This window comes from Staurois parvus, unplaced genomic scaffold, assembly GCF_062004578.1.
Source record: "Staurois parvus isolate SC_StPar_1 unplaced genomic scaffold, SC_StPar_1.0 ptg000581l, whole genome shotgun sequence".
Taxonomy (NCBI): domain Eukaryota; kingdom Metazoa; phylum Chordata; class Amphibia; order Anura; family Ranidae; genus Staurois; species Staurois parvus.
Genome location: NW_028318377.1, coordinates 6,666,289 through 6,693,565, shown reverse-complemented (window position 1 = coordinate 6,693,565; position 27,277 = coordinate 6,666,289). Strand labels below are relative to the sequence as shown.

The window sequence follows — 27,277 nt, the reverse complement described above, 5'->3', positions numbered from 1 at the left end:
AGACATGGTAAACATATTTTTTATGTCCTTGTACCTGCAGATCCTTGTACCTGCAGTACAAGGATCTCTCTACTTCTGCCTCATTCATCCTGTAGGTCAGCACTTCCTCCACCTCTTTTGCTGCTTCTTCACTATTGTCCCACCAGTCATCAGATCAGCAGTCATCAGAGGACAACTCTGACATGAGGAAGCAAAGTCCTGCTTTCTAGCAAGATGGTAATTTCTACATAGAGACAGTGAAGAACAATGTGTAGTAAATCAGTAATAGGAAAAAGATCAGTCGCAGGGGACCATGATGGTAACTGGCCCTATGTCCTCTGCTTCACTTTTTTTGGCTTCAGCTTCCACAGGTATCATGCTCTTTAAAGGCGGGGATTTTTTTCTTTCCCCTCTTACCTGGATTGTTGCGGTATCCTCAAAACACCTACACATCCAGAGAATACAGTTGTTCTGCTGTAATCCACCAAAGGCTACTGCACACCAGGTTCAGCACTTCAGTCTTTTTTGCTTGCATCATTGGATGCTGGCTGTCTCTTTGGGGTTCTTGTAGCCAGTCCCTTGATGACATGTGTCGGCACATGTACAATATGTTCTACATTGCCCCTAAGACCTCATAGGATGTATGAAGGATACACATAAGTCACATAAGTCTACAGTCCGTGTAAAGTGTTCTGAGTTTGAAGGAACCATTGAGAGCTGTAGGGTTACACAAAGATCAGCACTTCTGCAAGTATTAATTTCCCAGCAGATTGTAGGACACCAGTTCTAGTAATTGGAGCAGACTTTGGAGTCAAAATAGGTAACTATTCTGTCTTAGGTATGGCCTTTGCCTGACCTAATTGTTTAAGTGACTGAGTCACTTGAATTCCAGGTATGGCAGTTTTCACATAGTTACATTGGTCCAGCTTGGACCAATGCAAGTATGTATGTGCCATATCTTTGGGATCTCCATAAAAACTGGAAAGCATTGTAGTAGACATAATTACTACAGTGATCTCCCCTAGCTTCCAGGTCACGTGCCAAACAGCTGAAACACAGGAGGTCACCCTTTAGGCATAGCCCTCTAGCCAGGGAGCACTTTCAAATTCTCTCAGTGAATGCAAAGTGTTCTCTGATTGGAGGGAGCATTGGAGATCATGGCATCATCACCCCAACTCTCCACCTTGTCAAAATAGAGCTGCCCATGGCCAGCGGGCAGCCTCCTGTGTTCACAATGTAACAGGGCAGCCACTTGGGACGGGACTGGTAGCTTGTGGGGATCACTGGAATAGAGGTGCCTACTATGGTGATTTTCAGCTTACTCAGGGATGGGCTTGTATGGCACAAACATACCTTCATTGGTTCAAGCTGGAACAATGTAAATATATAAATATATATATATAGCGCTACTCCCATAGGAGCTGTCCAGGTCTTCCCTGAAGGCTTTGCCCTGCAGCCAGGCATATAGGCTCAGTCACTCATTTCTCCAGTAATCAATTTAGGGGTTTATTTTTTTTTTTACGAATAGGGATGAGTGAGATGAGTGGGATACTCTAAATTAGAAACTATGTACATCGAGGACTGTCTATTCTTCAATACAAGCTATATCTGAGTCTGTGCTTGAATTGAACAGTGGACTTCAGCTTTAAGCAGTAGCAACAAGTAATAGCAGTAACAGTAGTAACTTCTTTAGAACCCCAAACAGTGTCCCTTTAAGTAGTAGTGGGAAGCTGGACAAAGCTCTTCGGAACACCTTTCCCTTTGCTAGACCCGCAGCATACTTCCTAGCACCAGAAGGGGTTAAACAGCATACAGTCTCTAAGTCCTTAGGGATATCTGTACTCACAAGGCCCAAGAGCAGCTGGACACCTTCCTCTATGATTCCAGACCAGATCTTCAGTAGACAGAGGAAAAAAAGGGGGGGGAGTAGCCACCTAACATGACCTGTAAATATGTGTCATATAAATATCTCCGTCTCACTAATAATAGGTGTGGATTTATAAACCCAAAAGCTTAATGTAAAACATAGCAGTATGACAAGTGCAATACTGTGCAATACTGCTCACACAAAGTGGTTATTAGAAAATCCAAGCGGAGTAATATAGTTAATTTTAGCAAACAAGTTTTATTCGATCACATGGATCATACTGAGAAAGACATGGTAAACATATTTTTATAAATCACTGAATTAAAAGCGTTCGGCGTAGCCTTATTCATGTTATATTTATATATTTTTAGAATCACTTACTATTGTGGATACATTTCCATTTGGGGTGGCTATCCAGGAAGGCCATATATCCATCTTTTCATGATGGTCAAGTTTATGAGAAGGTAACGGAATAACATATATACCTGTTATGGGGTTGTTTTAATATTGCATAGGTTCAATGCATATATCCTATGTTTTTGTTCCCTCTACTATGATCTTTTTTTCTGGTTTTCCATTTTCAGGAGGTCATTCTATTCACTGTGATGGTCACTAATACAATTTTTGAAGAATGTTCCCCTCATGCAGACACTATATGGAAACTATGGAAATCTTTTGATCTAGTAGTTAGGAACTTCATTGCCCTATGTGGATTCCTGATTGCCGAATACTAGTTGATCTGGAGACGCCGAACGCTTTTAATTCAGTGATTTTATAAAAATATGTTTACCATGTCTTTGTCTAACCTCAGTATGATCCATGTGATCAAATAAAGCTTGTTTGCTAAAATTAACTATATTACTCCACTTGGATTTTCTAATAACCACTTTGTGTGAGCAGTATTGCACTTGTCATACTGCTATGTTTTACGTTCAGTAGACAGACCCTTAGTCAGCATAGCAGAACCCAGGTCTCAGCAATTCAGACCCTCAGGTTGTTCACCTGGAGCCTATGGCAACGTGTCCTCTCCTAGACTTGGGCAATCCTAGACAGGAAAGACCCCTTGCCCCATGTGCTCACTGAATATATACAGTTACCCAGCATGCCTTAGAGCCCCTTTTTCTGGGATAGGCTGAGGCTGTATCAATATTCATGCTGCCATCTGCATAGCTCCACACCTATCATCCAGAAACTTCTGCAGTCTCCTGGATATGGAGGCAGACTAGCAGCACCTGAGCACACATAGCAGACCTCACTAAATGATCACAACTTACTCAGTAACTATTCTTTAGCTAGCAATAATTACAACCACTCTGACTACAGAATGACAACTAAATGTACTTATTAAAAGCATAACTAAACCTATCTATCTAATCCTAGCACCTACCTAGGAGGTGCTACATATACAAATTGCCATACCTGGAATTTATCTTTAAGTAGGGAAAGAAGAAAAGAAGGAAGAGGGTAATCAATTGACTAAGTTTCTTCTTCCATCTGTGGAGCTTACAAGTAGCATGTAAGTGAATTTTTAGATGAAGTGTATTTTGCCAAGTTTGGTGTGGATGAAAGTTTGTTTTGTCCAAGTTCTTGCACAGCAGAGGCCTCAAGTAGCCTTTTTCCTCCCGGACAAGCAGCCTGCCAGAAATCCAGCACTTTTCCTTAAGCAGTAACTTTGATTTAAATGATCCTTGAGAGAACCCCAGTTATCTCTAGTCATAAAACCTCTCACATCTGTTTTTTTTGTTTTATTTCTGACAAATGGAGGAAAAACATAGATATATTGCATTTTTCTCTTACCACAGCCAGTAGAAGGATTAAAAAAAAGGTTGTTAAGTCATTGGAGTGGAAATGATTTAGTGAAAGTCAGAAATGTTTATTGTGTGGCCAGAGCATTCCTATATTTTGGTTGGGTGTCTGACTGTAAATCCATTAGGGTGCAATGATGGATGATGGGCAAGGGGCCAGGACTTTTCATTGTATATTTACAGCATGCAGTTGTATTTCTGCATGTAGCTGTTTTATTTTCCAACAGATATTCACAAAGTGAAAGCAATAAAGATAAAGCTGGATGTAAAAAAACTCCGAGGACACTTCTACTGCAGCCACCATTTATTAAATTAAAGCTTTTTTTTAGTTCACATTTTCAGTTAATGTGAGCTTTCCCTTCAAATAAATGTTGACACGATGTCCTTATATTGCTCATTGTGTGACCTTTTAATTTACATTTTTATATAATTATGGAATTATTAAACTGCCTTTAGTGTCATTCCTTCTTAAAGCAAGTGTGAAACCAAGCTTTAGAAATTCAGGCAATAACAAGCAGTTATTAGAAGTTTAAAAATATACTGCTTTACTTTTTAACTGTGTGTTATAGCAATTGCTAAATATTAAAAAAAACAGAGCGCCAAACAATCATTTCAAAAGATCATAATTGTTTATTGTTGATAGCAAAGTGACATCAGAAAGAGCAATGGTAGCCGACAAGTTTTGAGGATCGGGAAATAACCCCTCATCAGGGTTATAATAAAATTCAAATATAAATTATGATAGCACTGATGGGGCCAAAGAAAAAATTATGTTACCATCACACCAAGGATCACCAGAATGGGTCCAAAGCTTTATTCAGCGATCACATCATACTGTAGTTACAGAGGTGACGTTTAGGAGCTTCACATGCCTAATGAAAGGGTCCAGCGAGGTTCTGAAATGTCACTTCTGTAACTATGATGTGATTGCTGAAAAAAGCTTTGGACCCCTTCTGGAGATCCTTGGTGTGATGGTGACATACCATATTTTTCGCTCCATAAGACGTACTTTTTTCACCTAAAAAAATGGGGGAAAATGTCTGTGTGTCTTATGGAGCAAATATCGAGCGGCCGGCCCAGTATTCCCCCAGTGTTAGAATACCAGGCCAGTGCTCGGCTCTTCTTTGCAGACCTCCAGCGGTGTCCTCAGTCTTCTCTCCCTGGCGCCAGCATGGGCACCCAGCTGTGACAGCTTGCGGCTTCACAGCCGGATGCTCGAGTAGCGCTGTGCTTTGTGATTGGCCCTGTAATCTTCTGGGACCTGTCACGTGTCCCAGAAGATTACGAGGAAGGAGGGGGAAGAACAACCCCGCTCCCCACCAACGGTCCGCAGTCTCTGGTCTTCTGTACCGTGTCCGCAGTCTCTGGTCATCCCCTGTACCGTGTCCGCAGTCTCTGGTCATCCCCTGTACCGTGTCCGCAGTCTCTGGTCATCCCCTGTACCGTGTCCGCAGTCTCTGGTCATCTCTTGTACTGTGTCCACAGTCTCTGGTCATCTCCTGCACTGTGTCTGCAGTCTCTGGTCATCCCCTGTACCGTGTCCGCAGTCTCTGGTCATCCCCTGTACCGTGTCCGCAGTCTCTGGTCATCCCCTGTACCGTGTCCGCAGTCTCTGGTCATCCCCTGTACCATGTCCGCAGTCTCTGGTCATCTCCTGTACCATGTCCTCAGTCTCTGGTCATCTCCTGTACCATGTCCGCAGTCTCTGGTCATCTCCTGTACCATGTCCGCAGTCTCTGGTCATCTCTACTATGTCCGCAGTCTCTGGTCATCTCCTGTACTGTGTCCGCAGTCTCTGGTCATCTCCTGTACTGTGTCCGTAGTCTATGGTCATCTCCTATACCGTGTCCGCAGTCTCTGGTCATCTCCTGTACCATGTCCGCAGTCTCTGGTCATCTCCTGTAGTATGTCCACAGTCTTTGGTCATCTCCTGTACTATGTCCGCAGTCTCTGGTCATCTCCTGTAGTATGTCTGCAGTCTCTGGTCATCTCCTGTACTGTGTCCGCAGTCTCTGGTAATCTCCTGTACTGTGTCCACAGTCTCTGGTCATCTCCTGTACTGTGTCCACAGTCTCTGGTCATCTCCTGTACTATGTCCGCAGTCTCTGGTCATCTCCTGTACTATGTCCACAGTCTCTGGTCATCTCCTGTACTATGTCTGCAGTCTCTGGTCATCTCCTGTACTATGTCTGCAGTCCATTGGTTCAGAATATTTTATTTCCTGTTTTCCACTTCTAAAACCTAGGTGTGTCTTATGAAGTGAAAAATACGGTACTTTTTGCTTTGAATATCTTTCGATACGCAGCCAGTGGTTGCTGCAGCAGCATCTCACATTTACAGCCATTTTCCAGGAACATTGCATTAAGAATATTGCGTTTGAACTGATGGGGCCAAAAACATATGATTGTACCTCAAAGAAACTCGTATTTTTTTTAGATTCATACAACATACAACAGGCGACACAATGCTCAATTTTGCCCCACAGTTCCTGAAGCACAACAGCACTTTATCGTTGTTGCGCTTCAGGAACTGTGGGCCAAAACTCTCAGATTTGAACATGGGGTAGCAGGCTGACAAGAAAAGTTAGACAATGTAAATGTTCTTTATCATTTTCTTTCTCATTGAATCAACTTAGGCCTTGTTTACACCTTTGCATTTAAGGTGGGGTACACAGAAGAAAAAACTGCTTGCTGCATCTTTGATGTGCTCGCCTAAATCTAAGGTAATCAATTTGCAGTTGAAAGCCATTATTCACTATTCATTACACTTTTATATGACAGTGGCACAGTGCACCACCAAGAACACTGAACACATCCTTCCCTGCCCTCAGGGCTGTATTTGCCATAATGGCAGTCATGGGCCAGTGCCTAGGGCAGGAGGGTAGAGGGGGCAGCAGTAAGCATCACAATACACAAACTGCAATAACTTTTTCTTTATTTTTATCCTTCTCAAAAAAATTCAGCCAGAGAACTGTTACGGAAGGGATGACAGGGATACTGGGAAGAGTTACAAAGAAAGCTCCATGTTGGTGTAGCTAGGGCAGCATTATATGAGGGGTGTTCAAGTCATACCGGGACTTTTGAGTTTATATAATAAAAGAACAAATTTCAAGAAGTGGAAACTGCATTTATTTTTTGACATACTCCCGTGCTATATTTACACACTTATCCCAACATTTAGCTGATGCCTGGAAAGCTTCAGCATAGAACGATGCGTCAGTATGCCTGAACCATTCTAGGACATTTGTGAAATATTGGTTAGCCGTTACCACAGAAAAAATTGTCTCTTGTGCAATTTCACAACAGGTTATGCGTCGATTATCAAGGGTCAAGTGTTCCATGTGCTGAATGTGTACAAGGAATGACTGCTGTGAGCTGGGAACCACCACGGCCGGGATCATCACTGACAGTTGTACGGCCATCTTTGAAATGTTTACACCATTCAAATGTCTTACTGCGGCTGAGAGTCTCATCACTATACTGTGCTTGAAGTCTTCTGTAGAAGGGCTTTTAGGCCTTTGTTCACAAGAAACGTCATCACCACACACTCTTCCATGCACGCACAACACTGTTGTCTTCCATCTTGATTAACTGGCTCTGGACTAGCCTGCGACTTGTGCGCCGCCTATCAGGAATAGGACACACTTGCCACTTACTACTGCATGTAGTACCACCACGCTAGCATCCCTTTTTATACCTGTAAAATTAAAATCCCCGGTTTGACTTGAACACCCCTCTTATCTGAATATATTCCTTCTCTGATGGAGCTCACAGTCTAATGTATTTACCCCTAGCCATCCACACAAGAAGGACAATCTGAGTGAAAACCAATTGCAAAAACTTAGCAATATGTTTCCAAAAAGAATCCCACACAATCTTCATGCTGATCATGTATTTGTTGGGGATTAAACCAATGACTCCAATAAGGAGGCAATAGGGCTATGCAATTACACATCATGGAAAACATGTGAAGTGTAGAAATCCTGCACTGATTTAATTGCTTTCAGAAAGCATTAAAAGATACTGAGACCCACGATAACCCTTTACAGAGATGCTATGGGGATTGTTTTGCACATATTTGCCAGGAATATGTTTTTAAAACTTGAGCACCCAATTTCGTATACCACCATTCAAAGACTTTTACTGAAACCCTATTGTATTTACCATGCAATGGTCTAAAGCAGCCATTCTTAACCAAGATTTTGTGGAACTCTAGGGTTCCTCTAGAAGTTGCTAGGGGTTCCCTGAACTGTGGGTAACTGACCTCCAATTTAATGGTGCATGGTTAGTTCTGGGGTCAAAACCGCTTGGCAGAGCCAGTTACAGGACACCAATGATCTTTTTGGGTGCCTGTAAAGGTGGCATTCTAGCCATCAATGTAAGAGGGGCTTTCTTTCCACTGGCCACCAATGTAGAAGGCATTTTTCCCAATAACCCCCAATAAATTGGTTTTAGCAGGGGTTCATTGAGACGTAAAACTGATTTCAAGGGGTCCTGTAGGGTAAAAGATTGAGAAAGGCTGGTCTAAATCAGGGGTCTACAGACTTTCTAAAGTAAACAAAGAGCCAGTGTTCTGTCCTTCAGACTTTAGGAGGGGCCAGAATGTGGCCAGCGGGAGTAGAAAATGTCTTGGCATCAGGGAACGTAAACAGTGTTTTAGGCTTGGTGGTCAAGCCTGTGGTCAGTAGGAGGGTATATTGCTACATCATTGGTATCAGTGGGAGGGATAGTGCCCTAATTTTTTGTATAAGTGGGAGGAATAGTGTCCCATCATTGTTGCCAGTGGCAGGAATTATGCTCCACAGGTGGTGTCAGTGGAATAGTGGCTCAATGGACAGATAAAGCAAGGGGCCGCATCCTGCAAGCGGGACACAATTTGAAGAGCACTGGTTTAAAGCAATTTAACAAGAACATCTTCTTTAAAACTGAATAAACTGCATTATAAGAAACAAACACAAATGACTGAACAGGAAGGTAAAACATAAAGAGTTCATTTTATTTTTTTGCCCCTGTAGTGTTTGTCCTGTTATAACAGCACAGTAATACTTATAATGGCTTCAGCTGTGTTAATCTACCTTTTTTTTAATAACAATTTTAAAATGGATCCAGTAAACCTAACATACAAGTGACTTTTGAAGGATCTACTTCTGACATTCCCAGGTATGTATTTAAAGGGAAACTTCAGAGCTGTTAAAAAAACTATATAGTATATATAACTGCTACAAAAATACTTCATTTTCATAAAACTTCTGAAAAATGTAATTTCTTACCATCATGGCAACAGTACTAGTTGTAGATGAGATTTCCTATACTTCTCATCCCTGTGCTTTTGCAGTTGGCTCACCCATTTTCCCACAAGTCTGACATTCATTTATTTATTACAAGTGTTTATATAGTGCTGACAATTTACACATCACTTTACATACTGTAATATCAGTCCCTGCCCTCAAGGAGCTTACAATTTAAGATCTCTGTCTCACATGCATATATACACACTAGGGCCAATTTATACAGGAGCCCATAAACATACCATCATGTCTTTGGAGTGTAGAAGGAAACCAGAGTACCCGGAGGAAACCAACATAAACCCAGGGAAAACATGCATACTTCATACAGATAGTATCCTGGCCAGTATTCAAACCAAGGACCCCTATGCTGCAAGGCAACTGCTAAGCTACTGTGATTTAGATCAATTGAAAGTTACCCCCTCCAATGTTCTGCACCGTGGGCTTTCTCCTTGTGTACACATTTGCCAGTATGTCCACAAGGAGTGCAATTATTACAACACTGCCTCTTATCCTGTAATTAAATTTGGCAGACTCCCCCAAATCAAACATACCAAAATAACCCTGTTTCAATATCTCTAAGACAAACCCAGGAGAGAATACAAAAAATGAATGTGGACCTTCCCCTCTCCACCCACTCTTTTTCATTCCACTTCTATTGCCCTCTTCTCCCACAATTGGATACTTTTTATTTTAATAAGCTTTTTTTCAGGAACCTTTCCCACTCTTCATGGGTTCGTTGTCCGCTGCCTTCGTCATGCATCTCAGGAAGCCTTGGGTACAATACGTCACTTTTACCACAGTGCATCATCAGGGAGTCAGCTGTCTCTTCCTGGTTCTTGCAACCAACCCTCTGATTACATGCCATGGTTCATGTGAGTCATCACAGAGCCAGCTGTCTTTTCCTGGTTTGCCAACCCCCTGATGACATGCCATGGTTCATGTGAGTCATCACAGAGCCAGCTGTCTTTTCCTGGTTTGCCAACCCCCTGATGACATGTCATGGTTCATGTGAGTCATCACAGAGCCAGCTGTCTTTTCCTGGTTTGCCAACCCCCTGATGACATGCCATGGTTCATGTGAGTCATCACAGAGTCAGCTGTCTTTTCCTGGTTTGCCAACCCCCTGATGACATGCCATGGTTCATGTGAATCATCACAGAGCCAGCTGTCTTTTCCTGGTTCACCAACCCCCTGGAGACATGCCATGGTTCATGTGAGTCATCAGGGAACCGACTGTCTTTTCCTGGTTCACCAACCCCCTGGTGACATGCCATGGTTCATGTGAGTCATCACAGAGCCAGCTGTCTTTTCCTGGTTCACCAACCCCCTGATGACATGCCATGGTTCATGTGAGTCATCACACAGCCAGTTGTTTTTTCTTGGTTCGCCAACCCCCAGATGAAATGCCATGGTTCATGTGAGTCATCAGGGAGCCGACTGTCTTTTCCTGGTTCACCAACCTCCTGGTAACATGCCATGGTTCATGTGAGTCATCACGGAGCCAGTTGTCTCTTCCTGGTTCACCAACCCCCTGATGGCATGCCATGGTTCATGTTAGTCATCAAGGAGCCAGCTGTCTCTTCTGGATTCTTGCAGCCAACCCCCTGATGACATGCCATGGTGCATGTGAGTCAGCAGGGAGCCAGCTGTCTTTTCCTGGTTTGCCAACCCCCTAATGACATGCCATGGTTCATGTGAGTCATCATAGAGCCACCTGTCTTTTCCTGGTTTGCCAACCCCCTGATAACATGCCATGGTTCATGTTTGTCATCAGGGAGCCGTCTGTCTCTTCCTGGTTTTTGCAGCCAACCGCCCTGATGACATACCATGGTGCGTGTGAGTAATCAGGTAGCCAGCTGCAAGAACCCCAGAGACAGCTGTCCTGATGATATCAGAGAGGAAGAGAAGTCTGCAGTGGTGGAACAGTGGATCCCTACACCACTGTATTGATGAGTATGTTACTTAGTGTGCTTTTGTGCATAACCCTGTTTAACAGGTAACGGGGAAAATATGGGGAGTGGAGATCCAAAATGTATACATTCTGTTTAATTCACCTAAAGGAAATTGCTTTTTTTCTTAACAAAACTGAAGTTTCACTTTGAACACACCCATGCCTAGATTTATCTTGAGATATTTAATAACATTCATGTAACTTGACTTTTAGGTGCCATTTCAGATTAAAGAAAGCTTAAAATCATCAGATGATAATATAAGCGACTGGAACTGGATTTTCAAAAATAAATTATGAAACAGAAACTCTGTGCATGTTGCAAGTTTTATAAGAGAGCAGTCCATCCTATTCACCGATTCTTTAGTTTTACCTTGAGAATTATAGTCCTTTTTTTAATTCCATCCCATCTCAGAGGATTGGGCAGAACAGTCTATATCCAAAGATGTTGCAACAGTGTTCCCAGATCATTTTAGAAGTCCAGTGTTCTGGTCTTGTGGGAGTCCATAGGGTACGAGGCTGAGGGTAATGTTTCCAAATGGTATGTCCAATGGAGAAGGCCACAGACTGAAGTTCAGGGTACATACATGTGAGTTGTTTTGACCTTAGCATTGATAGAGCATGTTTTCCCTCAAATTAATGGGGAGCCTAAAGATAAACTCAAGGAAATTGTGTTTTTTGGTTCTATTGGGCCAGCATAGTTGCCTCTAATGCAACGCAACATCCAGATGGCTGCTGGGGATACCCAAATTGTCAGTGGTAGTCTGTTCCACAAATGAGCTGTGATCTTCTGGACAGTGCTACAGCGACTTCCTGCAGTGAGTATAGCAGGTTGATCGCTCAGCACCTCTTCTTTTCAATGTATAAGAGATGTTCTGTGATTGGATGAAGGTAGAGTGTGACATCCATCCACTACACCTTGTCTAATCACAGAATGTCTCATTTGCATTGAAAATAATACAAGATGTTTATTAAATGGAGGTGATGGTGAACGAACAACCTGCTATACTCACTGTAAAGGAATGGAAAGTTGCTGCAACACTGCCCAGAAGACCGCAGCTCAGAATGTAAGTGGCATGGACCACCACTGATTTTTTTTCTTTTTTTTTTATCCCAAGCATTTCCACCTACTGTTTAATGGCTCACTACCTGTGCTGGAAGTCTGTTCCAAGCATCAACCACTCTTTTGATAAAATAGTACTTAGATTAAAGTGGTTGTAAACCCTTACATATACCCAATGAAGTGTTTGGCTTCAGGTGATAAACAGAGATGAAACAAATCCTCCTACGCAAGTTGTACCTGTTTATTTGCAGACTTCTCTTCTCTACATCTATTCAAAGTGCTAAATTTATAAAGCTTGTCTGAGAGTTCAGAAAACAGGGGACTGAGAGATGATATTACCTACTGCAGAGCTCAGTGAGGAGAGCTCTGACAGCTGATTGAAAGGAAGCGACACACTCCCTTCCACACAGCTCACAGGAACAGATCTGAGGCTGTCAATCTGCTAGAGGTCCCTCCCCCGTCACCATTTTTCTCTTGGTGTCAGGAAAATTTGTCAGGAGGCATTTATTCTGATAGCAGAGGAAGGAAGCAGCAGACAGAAATGACACTTAGTGCTCCTAACTGAGACACACACTATAGAAGGATATGCTTTGTTCATATTTCACATCTGAGGTTTACAACCACTTTAATTTTGAACATTCCTCCTGCTAGTTTGAGGTCATTTCCCCATGTTCTTCATCTTAGCTTCATATTGAAAATACCGCCCTTCTGAACCTTCTTCACTCCTATAGCAATCATTAGAGGTAACAACACTGGCCCGACCTAGCTCTGAAGAATCAATTTTTCCTGAAGTTCAGCTTTAAGCTATTGCACCTTGGATGGGCATAAATGATTAGTTCTGGCTGCATGTGCGATCCTTACAAAAAGATACAGCTTTGCGGCTCATTTTAGATATGTGGCTCATACCTTGTGCAGCAACAGAGCCATCTCTTGGTGCATACAGCCAGCAGTAATAGTCTGTCCATGTATCAGGTGCAGCGGTTTTTATATCTACAGAAACCACACTGGAACAAAGTCAATGGAAAACCAATTGGGTGCCGCAGAGACTCCCAGCAGCATGTAGTCACAGGATGCTCTGTGGTGCTGATGCAGGAAAATTGAAATACTTGACAAAGGATGGATATGCAGCTTTTTGGAAACCTGTACTGAGGCAGTATGGAGGCTGGCCATTGCTGAATTCTCTTTTTCAAAAACTACTAGTTCCTTGGTTGTCATGTTGATTCTGTGGCTTCAGTACTTTCTCAGTCACTGACCAGTATGCAGATTGGCTCAGTTTTCACCCTGACTTTCCTGATCTGCACCTGAGGTCAGGTCCTCAGAGAGAACTGAAGCCAGAGAGAGCCAAGTAACCGGCAGATTCAGAAGGAGATCAGCGATATCTGCCTTTATACATCTCTTGGATTTCATTTCAGAGTACATTCACGCCTGCAAATTCACCACCACTCCAATTACATGCGAGAACCCCAGCGGTAGTTCTGGCAATTAGCTGCGGGGGACAGCCCCATTGAAAGCAATGGGAGGCTGCTGGTTCCCACAGCTAAACGTGGCCACTCACATGTAATCTCTAATGCAGCCTTTCTCAACCTTTTCAACTCAGAGGAATCCTTGCTATACATTTTCGGTCTCAGGGAACCCCTGCTAAAAATTACGATACATTAGTGTGATGGTCAGTGGGAAGTGGGAAGAATGCTCCTTACGCTTGTGGTCACTGGGAAGAATTCCCAACTTACAGATAGCTAAATGATCAATGGTGTCACTGGGAACTTATCTGAGAGGCAGAAATTGCTCATTGCTGAAGGAACCCCTAGCACCTCTGGAGGAACACTGGTTGAGAAACACTTCTCTAATGCATCGATCACCTGTACGTGATCGAACCTGGACACAGACTGCTCCCACTGCTTTGAACGAGGCTGCCCCCCCCCCCCCGCAGCTAATCGCGGTAAATCTGCTGGGGTTCTCGCATGTAATCCGAGCGCAGGTGTGAATGCCCCTTAAACTATGAAAACCTGCAAGGCTGCCCTTGATGACATTCTTCTAAAAATGCTAATTACCTGACTGTCTCAAGTTCCAATAATTTGAACTAGTGGCCCAGAACAAGGTAAAAGTCCTGATCTGCATACATTTCCCAAGTCATTGGCTCAGGATAGTTATTAACCACCGGGATCCTCTTATTAGTCAGGCAAGTTGCAATTTTAGAAACAGAAGGCAGTAAAAGGCAGTCTACATATTCCAGCACAGGTTTACATTAAATGACAGGCTGTGGGAGAAAAAGGAGAAAACAGTAATTGATAGATGCAGGAAAGGTGCATGTGCAAGGATCAATTCACAGCAAGTGCATAAAACATCCCCCAGCACCCAATACTGGTAGCTGGAAAAGAGAATTAAAAGAAAAGCATCTGTAATATAAATCAGAGGTCTCAGTTATATGAAGGGAAATGGATAAGGGGGTACCGCCAGTCCTCCTGTACGGGGCCCAGGCAGCTGGGTGAATCAGATGTAGGCAGAGAGAGTGATTGGCATGGCAGGGGGGCTTTCAGCTGCTGCAGAGAGAGCCATACAGGGGATCAGTTCCAGTAATTGCCCCTTCCCATTGCAACCATCACCCTCCCTGTGCACCATATGTTTCCCTCTGCTGCCCAAGCCCCCTGTGTGCCCCCTCCCACCCAAGTGCTACCGGCCTTCCTTCTCTCTTTCCCACCGACAGCTGTAAGCACGCAATAGGATCCTTCAGGATGGAGAGTGGGGGAAGGGTCCGGTTAATATGTCACATTTACCTGCCCCTTTCTTTACTGACTGAACACAGTGAGTGATCGCTACCAATCACTCACTGTTTTCATTCATAACTGAAGCATAGTAAACTTTTTTTTTGAGCGGGGAGGCTGTCAGGTTGGCTGTATGGGGCCCCATAGTTTCTAACATCAGCCCTGGTCATATGTGTCTGCAAACATGGAACAAACATGCCTGACACCTGTTTTTATAGACGTAGGTTTTAAAGTGAACCCTCCCAGGTTTGCATTAATACATTTCTGATGTGTCGCAGCTACCATCTAATTTTTTATAAAAATTTGTAGCCTTCATCATTAAAAAGCCATCCAGGCTGATGCGGTCATTAGCCTGCTACAGGAAGGAGGAAGCATTTCCTCAGTCTCTCCCCCGCCAGTGATCAGACTTGCAACAAAGTAACTTTGTTGCAAGTCACATAGTAGGAGGCTACAGCAGGGGATGATCTGTGTCAGACATTTTTCAACAAAGCCAAAAACTATATGAGCATCAGGAGATGACTCCATCATCCTGGATAGAAAAGCTGATGAAGGCATTATATGGCAGAAGCAGCTGTCAGAATACCTGCAGCTGTCAGAATCGCTGCACATTGACTACATCTCATTGTATGCAGTCACTGTTTGGCTGAAAAATTTCCACATGACTCTTTGACATTTCCTTTACAAAAGTCTATTGTAAATAGCACTTTTGTGGAGCCGAGTGGTGCTGACAGGCAGGCCCGGGACAAGGGGTGGGCAGGAGGGGTGGCTGCCCTGGGCATGATTGGGAGTTGTACTATAAAGGATGAATTGGCGGGGGATTTCTACTCGGAGGGTGGATTCATGTTAAGAAGAGGGATTAGAGGAAAATATTGTGCTAATATTGATGATTTGGGTATTTTTGCTAGGGGGGGAAATTGTGGGGAATAAGTGCTAAGAGAGGGGATTTGTGCTGTGAGATTGGGATTGGGGGGAGAGGATTTATGCTTAGAGGGGAAATTTCAGGGGTAGAGCATTTGTGATTGGAGAGGAGATTTGGGGAGGGAGAGGATTTGAGCTCGGAGGGGTTTTTTTGACTCGCAAAGGGAATTTTTGCTTAGGGGTAAGTGTGAAGATTAGTACTTGAATTTTTTTTTTTTTGGAGGGCTTGCTGACACACAATGCTCATACATTTGAAGAAAACTATTTGACATCTTTGCCCTGGGTGCTAGGCAATGCCAACAGAGCCATTCACAGCTCAAATGTTAGCAGATTCAGCAGGAATCAGTTGAATTTTGAATCATCTATAGCCGACCTTTACTTTTAAATGTTACTTAGCACACCTGAACTTTCAATAAAAAAAAAAAAAATTATATATATATATATATATATATATATATATATATATATATGCTGCTAGGTTCCCTCCTAGATTGTAAGCTCCAAGGAGCAGGGCCCTCAAAACCCTCGTGTATTGCATTGTATTGGTATTGTACTGTCACATGTTCTGTCTCCCATTGCAATGTACAGCACTCAGCGAACTGTTGGCGCTTTATAAATACTGTATAATAATATAATAATAGGTTCACTGTAGTTCAGTCCTTGTTGTTGCACAGGAGTTCTGCGTTCTGTAGAATTTAACTTTTGCACTTGCAATGAGCTGCCCCTCCCATGTGCTCATTTACTCTCATTATAAATCAATGAGCTGCATGATGTTTTCTCCCTTTATTTTCTATCTATACATAATCAGGGCCTTCAGTTACCCCAGACGTCTTGTCTTTCACAGTACCTTTAAGGAGGGTTGTAGTAACCTCTCGGTTTAGGCATTAGTATTCAAGTCCCAATGATAGCCGGATCACAAACCAAGAGACAGCTTGAAAGCAGCATGTGGCTTCCCCATATGTTTGCAAATGCATACAGAGACGTCTGCTTTTCTCATAATGGCAGAAGCAGGTTTAAATGAGGTCCTTTTTCGCTGGTTAGCGGAGCCATACTCCGGGGAAATAGGCTGTTGTATCAGGATGCAATAAATATGATATTCTGTGAATCAGTTTTACATAAGGCTTGGCTTTCTCAGGAGAACAAGTTCAGCAAATTAAGACAATCAATTGACACAAAGCTTCACGAAATCTTTGGCAAGACAGCAGAACATCAAACGAAGTGTGCGATGAGGTGACGTGAAGATATCCGGCCTAACGGAGGAGGTACAGCGAGATAAACTGCACAAAACTGAGCAGCATTGTTGGCCTTTCAGCGTCTCTGTGTTTGAGTTCTCTATCCAGATGTCTTTGTGAGGAGTCTCTGCCAAAAGCCGTCTTCAGAATTTACCATCCGTGGCTGGCCGTGTGGAGAACCCTCGCTGGTAGGGCTGTGAAGAGCAGATGTTACAGCGTATCACTCCTAGGAAGAAAACAGATGGTTACAAAAGTTTCCAGGTGTATCAAGAGAAGGCGGTGAACACAGGAAAATCCTTCTAAATAGTCCAGCCAAAAGTAATATATTAATCATAGATGTAATCTAGTGGGCGGAGTATTTTGTGTCTTAGATCAGTCAGTCTCAACTTGGGTTTCGTGGAACTCCAGGGTTCCTCCAGAGGTTGCTAGGGGTTCCTTGAGCAATGATATCACATTTATTAAACCTAAATGTATTAAAGATATTGCACTCACATGTGTTAAAGATATTAAAGATATTGCACTCACAAAAAAGTATGGCATTATTATTATTATACAGGATTTATATAGCGCCAACAGTCTGCTCAGCGCTTTACAATATAACGGGAGACAATACAGTAACAATACAGTTCAATACAAGAGGGTTAGGAGGGCCCTGCTCCTTGTATGCATATCATAATTCGGGATACTGCAAATTCCCTGTCGGTGCTGCACTTCTGAAAAGTATACCTTATGGTGCGTATTTATCACTAGGCAAACAAAGCACTTGCCTAGGGTGGCATTTTTCAGGGGGGCAGCACCTCCCACCCAGAAGAATGGATGAAGGAAGGGACACGTGCACCATGGGAGCCAGGTGGGAAACGAGAGATGTTGTGGGCTGCTTGATGGTGTATGTAGAGCCTGGCTCTCGCTCCTAGGGATGTACGGTGCTGTGAAGATGAGTGTCTCTCTATCGCTGGGGGGGGGGGGGCAGTGGAAGGCTCTCCTTGGTGGGGGGCAGGATGTTGGTCAATGTCATTGTCTTTCCGCAGGAGGGGGAAGGGGGGTTGTGTTGGTCGGTGTCCATGGGGGAAGACGATTTTTGTGTTGCCTAGGGCAGCACAAAACCTAAATACACCACTGGAGCCGCTTCAAGCTATGGATGGAAGGAAAAGGATCACGCCACCGGCAAGTGAGAAGAGGGGATCATGAGTCCAGTGTTAGCCAATATAAGTGAAGGGATGGATGCTGCTCATCCGACCCCAGGAATCCAATGTTGAGGAATGGCCTCAGCCGCCGTACTGGCGCATTTCGCCTTGCCTACCGGGGCTTGGCCACAGAGGTAGTGAGGATGTGAGAAGCTAGGAAATATATATGCATCATTGGCTGTGCAAAAAGAATCAGGTGTGTATGAGTGATTACAAAACAGGAAGACTGCACGAGAAACTGAATTTTTTTTTTTTTATAAGTCCGCAAACGTGCAACTATAACGAAAAAACCCGTAAGTGTTCATAAAAAAAGTGCAAGTGCAAAACACCACACGAAAAAGTGCACTTAGGGGTGTGCTGTGTCCTACCCCTAAAGTGGCTTGGACCGCTTACCCTGATCCCCCAGGGCACAAAGCTCCTGACAGGGACAAGGTTCCCATTTGGTCCTCCTGGCCAAAAGGCCTGGTGGACCACCGTTCCTTGTGTCCAGCCGAAGCCGGACACCTAGTACTTGGTCAGGGGGCTCTCCCGAAGAGAAAACCCCCTAGGGATCAGGGGAGGAAGGAATGAAAAGGCCACACATCCTCCCCCTAGACTTCAGGGTAGGCCCGAGGACCCACACCCTCCATCCTGTAGAAAACACACACAAAAGTAAGAAAAAGTGACAAAACGTGGGAGTGATAATAAATTAAATAATTAGAAAATAAAAAAGTGGACCGTGCCAAATTGTGCACAGACCAGGCCCTGAGGCCTGTAGCAAAAATTGCCCTGGTCCTAGCCAAAAGGCCTGGTCCTAAGGGCGCTTGTGCAAAAAGAGTGAAAAACAGTGACCTTGTGCCATCTTCACACTGTGGGGTCCCACACCCAGGTGTTACTAGTGGCACCCCTGAGAGCATCTACTCAGGGGGCACTGAGTTTGCGGACTTTCTGCCTTCCCAGCCCCTGGCCAGACAAGGTAGATCCATCCAAATCAGGAGGTACTGGGTCCTTCCGGTCTTCTCGGGGGAATTACTCACGGGCCCCAGTTTACAGGGTACTATACAACAGCTATCCCCGCAAAGCTAGAATGGCCGGGAGCACCCCCACTGGACACTGATAAGAACAGATACTACACTTGATCTTAGCCAAAAGGCCGAGAAGCGAGAGAAACTGAATAGTAATGCTGAAATACAAGAGAAAGAAGAGGAAAAAAAATAAAACAAAAAATTAAAAAACCCCAAAAAAACAAAAGCCCACTTCTGCTTATGGTTTGCGCGATGATGTCACCCGCTCCAGGTGGTTTGCTCGGTACAGCGCCGACAGGGAATTTGCAGTATCCCCAGTATTAATGTGAACGCTATGCTCTTTTTTTTTTTAGCATATGTGAGAGAAATATCTTTAATAAATGGGTTCATTTTGAGTTCCACACTATGGTGTTTTTTTATTTGTTCTGAGCATATTCGAATGGCCAAGCAGGGTTTTGATCCCTTAAAGAGGAAAACACCTACAGTGGTTGAAGTGATGGATACTGGATTGCACCTGTGAGAGTGACCTAAAGCCTACCGAATACCCCTGGAAAGGAGGGTTTAAGCACACCATAACCTATACTATGTGGGTTGGGTCTAACGTTGCAGGTGAGAGCACGATTCTCACAGTGGGGAGCACAAGTGTTTCAGATGCTTGATGTGTAGCACTGAATTTGTGGTGTCACATTCTAACTGTAAAAGGACTATAAGGACTCTAAAATCAAGTTCACACTACTGACTTTTTTATCACTTTAGGTTTCATATTAAGCTTTGGATTGTTTTGTACACTTTGTGTTTCAATTTTGTTTGGTGTATTTAATTTACAGTGCGGCACCATATTAATATTTTATGTCTGTTGATGTGGGAACACGTGTGGTGTCAGGGACACCTGGTTTTTATATAGAATAGGACACTTGTTTTATTTTGCTATTAGAGGATTGGCAGTGAAGGAGTAATTTTTTTATATTACATCACACTAATGTACTGTGAACTGTAGATTTGGTAATTTTTAGATGGGGTTTCCGATTAACTGAAAGTTATTTCAGGAGTTCCTTTGTGTTGAAAAGGTTGAGAAAGGCTGTCTTAGACACTCCAACACAAAAATGTCCATGTTCAAGTTCATCCTGGGAGTTTTGTGTGTTCAGACCCAGGACCTTTGTATGTTGCAGTTCCTTCTGTTATAGTCCCCATGATATAAAAAAAATACTGCAAGGACAGTTGAAGCCTCCCAGAATGTACAAAATAATAATAAGACAACAGCATGCAAAAGTAATAATACATGCAGTCCTTCAAGTAATTTTCCAGAGATTGCAGTGCTTGCACTGAGGCTGTTGGATATCACCCTTGTGACTTTCTAGAGCAAGCACAACCACCAGTATAGGGTGAAAAGTGATAACTCATCAGATAGTTGGACCCCAAAACTTTATCAGTCAGCCTGCTTTTTCTGTAATAAAATGGATCCCCAGGTCATCTCCAACCTCTGGAAACCTCTAAAAACGGATCCTCTCAAGATAGCGCCAAACACTCTACATCCATTGCAGTCCCTCATGCTCCTCCTTGACTGCTTGGCAGGTGCTTGGCCAACAGCTGAGGTTGTGCAAAGTGTGGCTCTTCAACCGTGCAACAAAAGCATAGCGCCCTATAAAATCTGCGTCCAATCAACTGGTAAGATATCACTGTTTTCCTATGACGATGAGCATGTTTACTCCAGAAAGACAAGATGGCGATATCTGGTGGACCTCAGACTTTAAGAGGTCAATATACTCTTGTAGCACGGTCAAAGACCCACCCTGCGCATGGTGTCAGGTACCTTCCAAACTGGAGGAGCCTCACTGTATAAACAATGTTTGATGTCATCTTCGAGGATCAGTTTCCAGAGGCTTATTGTATCAGAAACTAGGAGACATCAGTTGGAGATGACTTGGGCATCCTCTTTATAACACCAAAAGAATATAGACCTATACAAAATTGTCCATATTATTTGGTGAGTTACCACTTATTACCCTATGTTGTCACATTTGCTCCAGGAAGTCACGAGGGTGATATCTAGTGGTCTCACTTCAAGAGCTGCAATCTCTGGAAGCGCCTCATTATAGCCTCAGTAGGTGTACAGGCCTGAGAACTCCAACAAAACAAAAAGTCCAAATCCAACAAAAAGTGAAATAGTTTGAGATGGACAGATTCTTTAAAAAGAATCCATAAGATGCAGTTCACACAGCTGTAGACAAATAGATTTTTCTAGATAGATCAGCAGTGGAAGGAACTACAAAGCCCTAGCTACATCCATGCAAAATGAAGCCAATTCACAACCTCTAATAATAGGCATGGAGGTCCACTCTCCTGGCCAGAGGTTGCATGAAGATGGACTTGGCTGCAGATGAATACACAGCACACTGTGTACACTGTGTTCTACGACCCAATGTGATCTTTACAGCCTAGTCCACCAACAACCAACATCTCAATCATGGATTGGTGCTGGTAGGTTGAATTATTTATCTCTGGAGTTTCAATGTGCAAAATCTGTTCAGAGGACTGTCTGACCTCATCCTCCCCACCATGCCACCCATGGCCCCCTCTCCCTCTTCCTGCTGTTGTAGGTGGAGCCCCTGTGTCCCACTGAAGTCTCAGTGATGGAAAATGAATTTAAGATCAAACAGGGAGCTCTGCCAACGAAAGGTTAAAAGACAAACATTTTCATATGTTGCGGATAAAGCTCCACTTTTTTTTCAAGAACGTGTACATTGTTGCCAAGATGATAAAATGTTTTCTCTGGAAACTCTGCTGCCGAAGCGGCGCACTTAATCTGGTTGCTAGCACTACCGTCTCTCTGCAATCCCATCATGGCATATTTACTAAATGGAGATGGAAATTAATGAATCCTCGCTCTCAAAATCAAATTTAAAAATCAAAATATAAAGCCCCATTTACAGACATGAATTAAGAACAGTTTGTGTTCTCACAGGCACCAATCAGGCTTAGACTTTCAGATTCCAGCCATCGGATTGTTTTCTGGAAGTCTGAAGCTGATTGGTGGCTTCAAGCAGAAGAGGCAGTTCTTCTTTATGACAAGAACCAATAAAAATATAGTAAGGGTAAAAATGAATCTTTAGATCAGCGTTCCAAAACCTATTTTTCATTCAAGGCACCCTTTAAAAGTACACAAAATCTGGAGGCATCCCTAATGTAAATGTTACGGTCAGGGGCGGACTGACCATTCAAGCACTTGGGCACTGCCCGAGGGCCTGAGGTCAGTAGGGGGCCCCATGAAATGCCCCTGTTACCTTTTTTATAGGCTTTTTTGGGTGTGCTTTGAGTGTGGGCAAGGACACAGGGGTCCCATGATCCACTATTGCCCGGGGGCCCCATGAGTTGTCAGTCCGCCCCTGATTACGGTCTATCAATAGGAATAGTCCATAGGCCTGGGACAATGCACGCAACTGCCTTGATGAAATTAACATCAGAAGCTTCCATTCACATGAGAGCCCCTCTCTTCACGTCAGAGCCCCCCCCCCCATCATATCACAGCCCTCCCCCATAATGTCTCCCCATCAGTCAGCAGCGACCTCCCATTATAGAATCCTTTGGTCACATCAGTCCTCACTTACCCTAGCAGCATGGCAGAAGGGTGGAGGTGGACGGAGATGCACTCCATCCTCTCCTGAATTCTGGGGACGGCCCTGCATGCCACCTGCCCTGGATCAGTGCCATGCACTGTCATGGTGTGGGTGGGACCCCATGCATCCTGGCCTAGATCTCCATAGGGTGTTATGGTGCTGCTGGCCAGCCCGCACTATGGCAATGCATAATGCTGATCCAGGACAATCTGCATCCAATATTTGCGGAACCCCAGGAGGACCCAAACAGCACCCCTGTGGAGAAACGTTGCTTTGGATTCAGAAAGGGGAAAACTGGACCTGCATTCTTATTTTAAGGTAAAATGTACAAATGACCTACAAAAGTCATGGTATTGTGACAAAAAAAATGGCAGCCGTTCTGATCTGTTTAAAACTAGCAAAAAGGGAATGATGCAAAACAGTCCAATGGGGGGCATGAGGAGGCATGGGGGGGGATGCCTCACTGCTGGGAAAATTAAAGTGGTTCTAAAGGCAGGACATGTTTTACCTTAAGTCCCTCCCACCGGCCTCTCGACAGGTGAGCCTTAACACCGAGAGGTCACATATATGCGGATCTAGAGATAGGCAGAGCTCTGCCGACAGCGCGCGCCCTGCGCTCTCCCGGCACAGTTACCAGCGGCTAATGGAAAGCTCCCGCTCCCTACTTGTGATTGGAAGCTTTCCAATCATGTAACTGCTGTGACAGAATCACGCCAGTCACATGATCAGAAACCCCTTAACCACTTCAAGTCCGGACACTTTCACCCCCTTCCTGTCCAGGCCAATTTTCAGCGGTCATGCAACACTGTAGCCATATGAATTTTTTTAGCATTTTTTTGAGACAGATATTCTATGGTATTTTTTTATATTTTGGTGGTATTTATTAATTTTAATTTTAATTTTTTTTTGCTATGTAAATGAAAAAGTCTAAAAATTTTGAATAAAAGTGTTTTTCTTATAAAATTTTGCAAATAAATAATATTTCATTGTAAATCTTGGCCAAAATGTATTCCGTTATCTTTTTAGTAAAAAAAAAAACAAAACACCCAAATTAGTTTATAACCAAAAATTATAATTTTTAAACATTTTTTTAACATTTGTATTTAATTTTTTTATATTCTTATTTATGTTTTTTTTAACTACATACTGTCACCCTAGCAGTACAGTATGATGAAGTTATTTTTTTTTTTTATACTGATTGATTTACACCCATAAAGGCTGTAAAAGCAATCATTTCTCCTTCTCTCTGGCTGCATTCTTGCAGCTATTGAGAACTATTGTGTGAGCTGTGATTGGTGACAGCTTTTCACATGGTACAAGGCTGTTGTGAATAGCCTTGTACCATGTGATCTCTGTGATCATTCACAGATTTCACACGTAGTAAGCAATGATGTCAGAAGTGACATCTTGCTTACTACTCTGCATGTGATCACTGATTGGCCAATCAGTGATCACATGATCGGGACCTCACACAGAGGCCCTGTACACCGTTCCGGAGGACACAGCGGGCACCGGATCGCAGTGCTGGGTGCTCCCAGGAAGCGTGCACAAGCAGGGGATGGGGAGGCCGTTTATAAACAGCCAACCAACCCTGCACTGCCACTGTCCGGCCGTTTATATACAACGGCCAGACGGGAGGTGGTTAAAGGGCTGGGAGGTGCCGGCACCAAGGGGTTAAAGTGGTTGTAAACCCTTCCATATACCCTGTGAAGTGACTGGCCTCAGGGGATAAACAGAAATGAAACAAATCCTTCTACATAAGTTGTACCTGTTTATGTGAACTCTTCTCTTCCCTGCATCTGTTCAAAGTACTGAATTTATAAAGATTGCTGAGAGTCCAGAAAAAGAGGGCGGAGAGCCAACGTTACTCACTGCAGAGCTCAGTGAGAAGAGTTCTAAGAGCTGATTGCAGGAAGGAGACACCCCCCCCCCCCCCCCCCCTCCACGAAGGAAAAGAGCTGAGGCTGTCAATCTGCTGGATGTCCCTCCTCTGTCACCTTTTTTTCTCTTGCTGTCAGGAAAACTTGTCAGAAGTGATTCAGGATGATAGCATAGGAAAGAGGCAGAAGACAAAAATGATACTCAGTGCTCTTAATTGACAAAAGTACACACTATAGAGGGATATGCTTTGTTCATATTTCTTGTCTGAGGTTTACAAGCACTGTAATGTTCTTTCTTAGAATCGCCAACTCCATCTATTGGCCAAAATGCAATATATTTTCTGATTGAGGTATTTCAGAAAAATATCCTACATTTTGGCCACTAGATGGGACTAACAATCATAGGAATTCATCTATTACAAAAATTACAGGTTAAGCATGCAAGAATGCCTGTGACATTTGTCCAATAAATGTTTTATAAATAGACCCTTTAGTGTTATGTTTAAAAATAAGTAGTACAAGAAACTGAATAAGGTTTAGTATCAGCCTTTTGCAATCCCCTGTACAGCAGCACAAGGCGCCAATCAGTTGTGTTGCAGTGCTAACAAGGGGCATGCTGATAGGAGAAGAGAGCAGAGTGATGGAGAAATTGGCCCATCAGTCTGCTTCTTCACATTCACTGTCCAATCACAGGCTGGGGGCAAGGACAAGACCTAGTTATGTAAAATAATAGGTTAAACGAGCGCTAGGTAAAAAAGAGTAAGCTGCTAGCATAAAGGTCAAACCTCAAATCCTTATATTAAGTCAATAATCGTAAATGCAGCGCTAGTCAGATGATGAGTAAATAAATAAATATATCAACATATCTATATAATGTAATAACCGTGAAAACATGCGCTGTGGAGCGCTATATCTGATGGTGAAAATAACGTTTTATTTTGACGCATAAAGTGCAAAAGTGACACAAATATAAATGGATTTAAAGTCCAATAAACATCATAGAGTGAATTCCATGACTCCAGTGGCTGGAAAATGAATGTTTATTGCACTACCCAGAAGTAAATTACACCACTCCTGGTCATCTGGATTCTAAAGGTAACTCAGAGGATCATCTGCCACACGTCAGGACATCAGGTAATCAGCAAACTGCTACTCTCCAGGCTCCAGGATAAATCCCATCCAGTATATTGGAGACCAGTCATAGGTATTGGAAAAGAACAGGAATCCACCTTAAGGGGCTCGTAAACAAACGAGCCAGAGAAAAGATCTCTAATAGTGCAGTATTTTATTCAGAAATTTGGCAAAAAGTATACATGTAAAGCAATGCACTCACATCTGGCAAATGTAACAGTGACAAAGATGGCTGCCGACCTTCCTCGTGGCCTGTGCAGTGTGACCTCACTGGCTGGGCTCCTCCCTAATGCGTTTCGTGCTCGTGCACATTTTCAAAGGTTTAAGACCTAATTATGTGTATGTATTATGTAACTGTAGTAGAGAAATGTTGGGTTACCAGGCTAGCTGTGCTGTCTAACAGAGCTGTGTAAATCTCAGGAATGAAAGAACATATACATTTTCTTTGTTGGGTCCCATGTAGATTTCACCTGTTTATTTACCTGCTTGCCTGGAATTCAACACTAAACCCCTGAAGTGGACCTTAACGCTGGGAGGTGGAGTTCCTTATTATGTTACCACTGCGATTGGCTGTCACAGTGGTCACATGATCAGAAGCTGTCCCACCGCCATCATGGTGGCAGCTCAGTCAGCATGTTGGGAAGTGGACCTTAACGCTGGGAGGTGGAGTTCCTTATTATGTTACCACTGTGATTGGCTGTCACAGTGGTCACATGATCAGAAGCTGTCCCACCGCCATCATGGTGGCAGCTCAGTCAGCATGTTGGGAAGTGGACCTTAACGCTGGGAGGTGGAGTTCCTTATTATGTTACCACTGTGATTGGCTGTTACCACTCACGGTGCTGATGCATATTTTTCGTTACAATGGCGGTAAAAAAGGTTTAAGAATACCATTTTATAAATATGGCAAAGAATAAAATAATAATAATAATTAAAAAAAACGCTTTCGGATAAATGACAATAACACCGACTCGTTATATACTTTCACTCCAGTTCCTCCATAAAGCGTGCGGTCCCTTCCCCCGCTGCGTCATGCAGCTGTCTAACATAACTCCATCTTTGATCCGGTGTCTTATAAATCCCCGCAGATTTGTTGGAAGTTCACTGCTTGTTTTTCCTTGAAAGGCACGGGGATTAAAAGCTTACTCTGTTATTTTTTTGGAGATCTCAGAAAAATGGATATTCTCTAGTGATGTGGTGCCGTGAGGATCTAAATATTTATGTGACATGGTAAAGAATGTATCACGCTGACATTTAACAGTTTAAACTGCCCTGGACTCTTCATGCCGAAGGTTCGGGTCTCTCCAGAAGAGAAAGGATGCAGTGGGAAAAAGATGTCTACCCAGAATTAATCGGGGCGTACACCCTTAGAATGACTTTAGAATTCAGATTATATGAAAGGATAGTCATGGAATTATTAAAGTGGTTCAAGGTTCTGTTCTGTGTGCAGCATCCACCCCAGCCCCCCCCTAATACTCACCTAAGCCCCCCCTAGATCCAGTGATGTACACTGGAGTCTCGACTATCCTGGGACTCCCTCTTCTCATTGGCTGAGATAGAAGCGGGAGCCATCAACTCCCACTGCTGTCAATCACAGTCAGTGA

General features: G+C 43.4%; 1 protein-coding gene and 1 pseudogene across 2 annotated transcripts in view; both read right to left on the bottom strand.

The window, feature by feature from the left end:
* ATOH8 (atonal bHLH transcription factor 8) overlaps window positions 1-27,277 on the bottom strand; it is a 128,336-nt gene that overhangs the window by 27,711 nt on the left and 73,348 nt on the right. Inside the window, exon 3 of one of the 2 annotated variants that reach the window (XM_089692293.1) lies at window positions 8,626-17,086. The exons of the other annotated variant lie outside the window; for it this stretch is intronic. Within the exon in view, the coding sequence (XP_089548419.1) occupies window positions 17,081-17,086 (6 nt within the window). The 3' untranslated portion in view covers window positions 8,626-17,080. Of the gene's footprint in view, window positions 1-8,625; window positions 17,087-27,277 lie in introns of those variants that run through there. 2 annotated transcript variants of the gene reach the window in all.
* Window positions 19,047-19,188, bottom strand: LOC149450157 (U2 spliceosomal RNA; annotated as a pseudogene).